This window comes from Melanerpes formicivorus, unplaced genomic scaffold, assembly GCF_026170545.1.
Source record: "Melanerpes formicivorus ecotype bairdi unplaced genomic scaffold, bMelFor1.0.p_v2 SCAF_2, whole genome shotgun sequence".
Lineage (NCBI taxonomy): Eukaryota > Metazoa > Chordata > Aves > Piciformes > Picidae > Melanerpes > Melanerpes formicivorus.
In genome coordinates, this window is record NW_027142354.1 from 9,055,391 (window position 1) to 9,063,146 (window position 7,756).

The 7,756-nt window shown below is 43.2% G+C and overlaps 1 protein-coding gene across 8 annotated transcripts in view; it reads right to left on the reverse strand.

Annotated features, from left to right (window-relative positions):
- AHI1 (Abelson helper integration site 1) overlaps nucleotides 1-7,499 on the reverse strand; it is a 108,739-nt gene extending 101,240 nt beyond the window's left edge. For 2 of the 8 annotated variants that reach the window (XM_068149996.1, XM_068149952.1), the window contains exons 1-3: nucleotides 7,283-7,499; nucleotides 2,454-2,524; nucleotides 922-1,043 (exon numbers count right to left, since the gene is read on the reverse strand). In XM_068149996.1, the coding sequence (XP_068006097.1) occupies nucleotides 922-1,043; nucleotides 2,454-2,463 (132 nt within the window). In that variant the 5' untranslated portion in view covers nucleotides 2,464-2,524; nucleotides 7,283-7,499. Of the gene's footprint in view, nucleotides 1-921; nucleotides 1,044-2,453; nucleotides 2,525-6,766; nucleotides 6,841-7,144; nucleotides 7,230-7,256 lie in introns of those variants that run through there. The other 6 variants (XM_068150000.1, XM_068150010.1, XM_068149971.1 and 3 more) reach the window with 5 other exon arrangements.
- Between the last annotated feature and the right edge of the window lie 257 nt (nucleotides 7,500-7,756).

Sequence of the window (7,756 nt, forward strand, 5' to 3'; positions counted from 1 at the left end):
CACACAAATTTCTTTCTTCCAAAAAACAACTGGTTATTTGCTGAAGCTTTTACATACAGCCAGCATGGAAAATACCAACCTGAGCTCTTGCAACTTTCTCACACTCTAAGTATGTATTCAAAATGTTCAGTGTTAGGTTTGGATACGCATTCTCAAGCTCTCAAAGCACTTTTCAGTGCCTTGCCTGCTATGGCTCAATAAAACCATGAAGCAAAGCTTCCACACTGATTCTAAAAATGGGTTTGAATTTGTGTGCACACCACAAACTTATGATTCAGTTTATGGTGATTCTAAGTGTTTCTAGGTAACGTCAAAATACTAGTGGTTTACATCAGACTTCTGGAATAGAAACCAATTCTAAATCCAAAGTAAGCTTACAAAACCTCTGAGTAATATGTATTTGCCTATGAACATGCAGTTAAGTGCTCAAAAATACTTACTGGTACAGATTTAAAAACTCACATTCCACCAAAAAAGTGAAGCTAGCCAAGGAAGTCTGCACATGTTAGCTATGAAAAGAAAAGAAAAGAAAAGAAAAAAAAGAAAGGGGGGTGGGGGTGGGAGGGAACCCACCTCTTCTATGCTACATTTTAGATACCACACTGATCTGAATTCAAAAATCTTGAACTCTTCTGAAAAATATAACTGGAAAAAAAATGTACTGGCAGACTTTAAAAGAGTGCATGCCTACACGTGCCACTTTCTTTTTACCAGTATTATATTCTATTAAATTTTGGCATGCTTCCAAATTTCAAGGATATCTTGCTGGTACACAACCAACAAAAGCCAATACAGATCTAAAAATACATGTGAAGAAATAGACTTCATTTTTAAAAGGGCTTACATCTTCTACCACGTTTTCCTGATCTTTTTTCCATAAAGGAAAGCAATAAACCAAAGTTTGCATATGTTCAAACTCACCACAATATTCTCTTCAGTGTGAAACTTTTTCTTCTTTGATTTCTTTGTGTCTGCCAGACCAGCATGATGCCCGAAGATTTCCTCAAAGCGGACTCTGGTTTTTGCCTTTGCCTCGCTTTCAACTGGAAAACAGAACTCTAGAGTGTGATTCACGAGGTTCAATAGTCACCATTGCTAATGAAGTCCACAAGCATGCTTTAAAATGGCAAAGCACAAGAATTATTTTATCAGGGAAAGTTTACCAGGAAATTCACTTAGTATTCAGTTAAGAATTTCCACTGACAATGTAAACCACAAGGATAACTCAGAAACATTTTACAAACATGTCAGGCTATTCATTACTCGTTGCTGAAGTCTGTATTGTCTACTGTTTCCTGAAGAAAGCAACGCATCAGGATCAGCATAAAACTGCCAAAGCAGAGGACAGATTATTGCTCTCACTGTTTATGAACAGTGGCACACTGATAACAGAGGTGACAGAGCCTCCAGGAGAAGCAGCAGCTCTGGCTTCTTACTGCATCTGGCAGTCAGAGAAGCATTACCCTGAGAAAATTGGTACAAGGAAGAAGAACGCACAGGTCTGAAATCAGTTGAAGCTGAGAGTTCCTGCATTTCTGTGAATCATAATAGTGCTATCAGCAGCAACTCAAGCCTTGAAGTAGTAGGTATTCTAGACCCCCTGAAATAATGCTTACTTTGTAGCTAAAGAATTAAAAATACAGTCTGGCCCAGCAGTCAAAGAGGCTGCTGAATCCTCAGCTCTGGTGAGACCCCACCTGGAGTACTGTGTCCAGTTATGGAGCCCCTATTACAGGAGGGATATGGACGTGCTGGAGCGCGTCCAGAGAAGGGCCACAAGGATGATCAGAGGGCTGGAGCACCTCTCCTATGAGGACAGACTGAAGGAGTTGGGGCTGTTCAGTCTGCAGAAGAGAAGGCTCAGAGGTGACCTAATTGTGGCCTTCCAATATCTGAAGGGGGCCTACAAGAAGGCTGGGGAAGGACTTCTCAGGATCTCAGGTAGTGATAGGACTAGGGGGAATGGAATGAAGCTGGAGGTGGGGAGATTCAGGCTGGATGTGAGGAGGAAGTTCTTCCCCATGAGAGTGGTGAAGCCCTGGAATGGGTTGTCCAGGGAGGTGGTTGGGGCCCCATCCCTGGAGGTGTTTAACCCCAGGCTGGATGAGGCTCTGTCCAGCCTGATCTAGTGTGGGGTGTCCCTGCCCATGGCAGGGGGGGTTGGAACTAGATGATCCTTGTGGTCCCTTCCAACCCTGACTGATACTATGATATGATACTATGATATTGTCAGTTTTTCAAAAAGGCCTCAAATAGAAAACAAAATACACACACAAAAAAAAACCAAGACCAAAACCAACCAACCAAAGAGTAACACTTTGAAAATTACCTACAAACATGGACTTAAAATACAGTCAACACAGCGTTAAAAATTTGTAGGCAGAAGTAATTCCTAGTTACATCTAGTTCTGACTATAAAATATGTTTGGAAATCAAACACAAAATATTCTTACCTGCTGGCATTTTTAGTCCTCAGTTAGAAGTGGCTCAACACACCAGCTGCTCCTTCTTCAGAATTCACCATCTATATGAAGTAATTAACCACTTCCATTAACATAACTTGTCCATAGGCTTGAAGCTAACGATTGAATGCTCACTAATTAACATCAAGGACAAGCACACACCCTTTAGGAAAATATTTATTTCTAGACTATTTGTCTAAATTACTAGAAGTTCTCTGCCATCAAATCTCAGCTCAGGGTTCTCAGCATCTATCTGATACTTGTTATTTTGGAGTAAATAAAAGCCAGCGCGAGAGCAGTTGAATTTTAGTGTGGTCAGCAGGAGCTGGGAAGTAATTGTGGCCTTTACTGGGCATTGGTGAGGCCACACCTTGAATACTATGTTCAGTTTTGGACCCCTCACTACAAGAAGCACACTGAGGTGCTGGAGTGCGTCCAGAAAAGGGCAATGAAGCTGGTGAAGGGTCTGGAGAACAGGTCTTATGAGAAGCTGCTGAGAGAACTGGGATTTAGTCTTGAGTAGGCTGCTCTGTACAACTACCTGAAACAAGGTTGTAGTGAGGTAGGAGTCAGTCTCTGCTCCCTAATATCAAGTGATAGAAGAGAGGAAATGACCTGAAGTTGCACCAGAGGAAGTTCAGATCAGATATCAGGAAAAATTTCTCTACTGAAAGGGTGGTAATGCATTGGAATAGGTGGCCCAGCAAGGTGATGAAGTCACCATCCCTGGAGGTACTCAAAACTCATGGTAGACATGGCAGTTCAGGACATGGTTTAAGAGCCATGGTGGTATATTAGGTCAATGGTTGGACTCAGTGATCTTAGAGGTCTTTCCCAACTGAAACAATTCTATGATTCTGTGATTCTATGAACTAGCCATGTATTTCTGGGCAACAACCAAATAGTTCAGCACTGTAGTCCTCCAGCCACCTAAAAAAAACAACACCCTACAGTTCATTTCAGTAATACTAACCCATGAAACCATTTACATTGAAGCCTTTCTTAAAAGGTTCCTACCCTCACAAGCATCGCCAGGGAAGTCACATTGTAGCCAGCTGATAGTTTCCAATGCAAAGATTAACATCTGCCAGCAAATCTAACTTCATTACAAATATTTACATATTTATGTTTACATAAGGCATTTGTATTTTACATAAAGCAGACAAGCATTTACATGAAACTCATTTATCTAAAGAAAAAATGTTTAGGCCCTCCTGGTGGTGGAGAAAAGCCTACAAATGCAATCCAAACAAAGCTTGAGGGCAAATTAAAATACTATACAGCTTTATCTTCTCATCTAGAAAATGCAGAATGTTTTACAAAAAAATCTAACACACAAAGCTGTTTTGTAAACAGTGGAACTAATGAAACCTGTCTTTCTATGACTGTGGTATATTCCCTTTAGCCTTCTATGCAATAAACTACCATACATATCTCCTTAACAGCCCATAAGGCAATAGTTTCAAGATCCCCCTAGGTAACATCTCCTTCTGGACACCACTAACTCATGTTCATCCGGACTACATCTATCCTAGTAAGTTAAGACATAGTAGCAAATACTGCTAGACTATATGGCTGCATTATCCTCAGCACCATTTTGGTCCAAGCCACCTAACACTCACACAACTCCCGGGTACAGTTTAGGAACATCATGTGTTACAAATCTTACACTTACATCCCCAAGCATCTGCACTACTGTACCCTCAGAACCCTGTCATCCCCCTGACAGATTACTTGCTTCTTCCTTGTCTCCCACAGGCTTCATACCTAACAGGAAGTTTTGTATTTGTTACAGTAGTTTGGTCTGCTGGTTAGCCAAACCAGAAGAAACAAAAGGCAATGTGTTAGGACTGCTTTGGGATTACAGAAGTGGTGGTTAGTCAGTTGCCAGGTGTCAATAGTTTATTTCACGCATTAAGCAATGCTAAGTATCCAACAGTACAAGGATGTTTGAAAGAAGTGAGGGACTTCACAGGAAGAAATTAAAAACAACCAACCAAAACCAACTTTGTTCTCCCACATGCTTTCATGACACTGACAAAGCAGTATTATTTTCACCAAAATATGTTTTGACCCATAAAGCAAAGCTTTACTTTCACAACTAAACCAGTAGCAGTTAAAAGGAACACTTCTTGCAGGAAACAGAAGCAGCAAACATTAACAAATAAATGTGCTTTTGCAATTTCTACTTAGCTATACCAAAAAAGCCATTTTATTAAGTGCTGCTTTTCAGGTAGTTGGTTGACAATTGGCTAGAGAACACTCAGAATCTTAAAGAGCAGAAAACTAAATGCAGTTGTAAAAATATTACCACTTTAATAATTCATTGAGGATTGTAGGAACATGGAAAAGTCTCTTATTAGTTGAGATATTTCAACCACCCTTCAAGCACTAATTACAGACAGCAAATAAAAAGGTTAAGTGCTCTTAAAACAGCAAAATAAGTCAAGCGCGTATCTGCTCCAAAGATCAAATAATTTCACGGACAAATTTTAACCACACTATAAAAAAAACCTATAGGTAAATTAATTTGCATGTACTTTTGCTTATGATGGAAGAAACACCTTCCCAAAGGTTACAGTCACCTCACATCTGCCAGCCTTGTCTATAAACCATGTAGGTTTGACAATTTACCAGTGAGTGCAGAATCATAGAATTGTTAGGGTTGGAAGAGACCTCAAGGATCATCTAGTTTGAACCCCACCTGCCATGGGCAGGGACACCTCACACTAGAATGTTTTATTTACCTCTATTTATTCAGTAAAAGTCTACTCTCTTCTGGCAATAAAATTAAGAGATGAAGTCCTGTAATGATAGTGCTGTTATTTTACATAATTTCCAATTTTTAATTGCATTACCTTTGACATGATAAATTAAAGCAACTACTAGACTTGTGTAAATATAGATCATTAATCAACAAGGATAAGAACAAGGGTGTTTAGTCAGTGTAATCTCACCTTAAAATAGGAGAGATTTAATCATGTATCAAAGTTCAGCAACCACAGCGCCCCAACCTGCATAAACTCAGTTATCATTAGTCTTGTAAGATGCATTTTTGCCTGATCAGGGCAGTCCAGGAATGCCAAAAATACATACTTGCAACAGGGAGACATTCTAGCCACCAGGAAAAAACTGGAAAACCAAAGCATGAAGCCAAATCTTCCACAAATTTCAAGAATGACTATGTACCTTGCCAAAAATCATCTACTTTGCTCTTCTCTAATATTCCATCTGTATTTATAAATGTGATTTTACATTAAATACTTGCTCTTTTCACAGTATTCTACAACACCCACTGAGTTGCGATATTCTGCATAGGAATTCCCTATGCAAAACCTGCTGCAAAGTCCACTGTTAAGAAAAAAATCACTTTTATTGGTCACTAAAAAAAGCCCAAACAATCAAACCTATACTATAATGGAGCAGAACACACAGAATCTGTACTTCAGAACGGGAAATGACAAATGTCCCACTAAACTAGGACCAGTTGGGAAACTGAGCTGACAAAATGTAATTGCACACCAGGATTTTTATGATGTTTATGAATGTTTTACTTTTTCTTTTGTCATAAGAAGTTAATGTAATTTCCAGTGGCTAAAAATAAGCAGAACATCAGGCCTTGTTTGCTTCTCATTTTTCAGATGAGAACGTTCATCATAGTGGGAAATTCTGGGGTTTACTAGTGGGCTTCTAATTCAGCCATCTGTAGGTATCACCACTGAGCTTTAACTCACAATTACATACCAAAATAACACTGATATATGTTTCTCTTCACTAATGAGAAAAGTGACATCATAAACCAATCTGGTTTTGTTTATGAAAAAGCAGTATTTAAGTCCAGAAAATGGACGAGCAGGACGTTTAAAAGGGCTGGTGCTACCCAGCTTAGTTTTCTAATTGTAACACATTAGAAAGATTTAATTTCAGGCTAACTGCCAAGTTACTTTTCCACAGATTTGGCATTGCTGATTAGGATGTTAAAAAGCCAGTTCCTCCCTTGATGGCAAACGTATGAACTTCGGTTCTGTAGAAGGAAATAGAGCTTTAGGTCTCTGCCTTATCTGGGATCTTAATTATGAAAATGGGCTCGCATCACATGGCCACCCTAAGTATTTTAATTTCTAAAGTGTCATTTTGCTTTGCTTAGAGAAATAAACAACAGATACAAAGGAGCGTTCACAAATCACAACTGGATTAATAGACGGGACGAATGCCTCATACGAAGGAGGCATAGCTGCTCTGGGGTTTAACACGCCAGGCACAGGGCACTGGATCTCAATGTGCCGCGGCTCATGGAATCTCACCCTAGGAAAATCCAAAGGTTGTAGCGCGAGCGGGGAAAACCCCGACTAAGGAACGGATAACGCCACTACTCCGCACCGAGACCGGGGACCGGCATACACAGCGGCCGCCTGGCCAGGTCGCGCCTTCAGCCAGCACCCACGCGAGGTGCGGCCCGCATGCCCCCGGGTAAGGCTGGCCGCGGGCCGGCCCTCGGTCCCGCCGCCTCCCGCTCGCGCCGCTCCTGCCGCGCGCGCCGGAGGCCCCGCCGCGGCGCGCTCCGTAACGGCTTCCAAACACACGGCTGAGCCCCCTGCCTGTGGCGGGAGAGAGGGGACGCAGAACACACAGGAGGGGAGCCGAGGGAGGGAAGAGCAGAGTGGGGGCGTGCCTCAGCCTACCCGCCTCTAGAGCCGCGCACCCGGATGAGTGGCTACAGCGCCCGGCGGGACCCCGGTAGTACGCGGCCTCTGGGTCCGAGCCTTGCCTAACGCGACCCCTCGCCCGCCGCACCTCCGCAGCGCCAGGACATCACTCACGTCAGCTCCGTCCGGGTCTGGCAGCACCCCGGTCAGCCGACAGCTACTGATGCAGTTACCCTGTTTTCCACCCCCCCGGCCTCCAGTGGTCTCTCCCTCGCCCCGCGCTCCCCTTCGCAGCCCCACGCAGGTGGTTTTGCCGAAAACAATCACGGCTGCCAAGGAAACCGCGCACGTGGCGCATGCGTGCGGGGAGCGGCCGGGACGCCGCGATGGCTTAGGCAGTGCCGCCTTGGGCACCGAAATTGTAGCGCCAATGTGCGCATACGTAAAAAGGTCGTGTGGTGTGCATGGGAGCGCCTGCGTAGCAGGGTCGTTCTCTTAGGGAAGAGGAAGGCGAATGCGAGTGGCGGCCGTGGGCCGTTCTTGTGCTCATGCGCGGCCTTAGATCTTATGCTCATGTTCTGCGCTGGCGGGTGGTGGCTGTGGACTCCTTTGGTGCCCTGAGGCGGCGGGAGTGGGATGGGAGTTGAC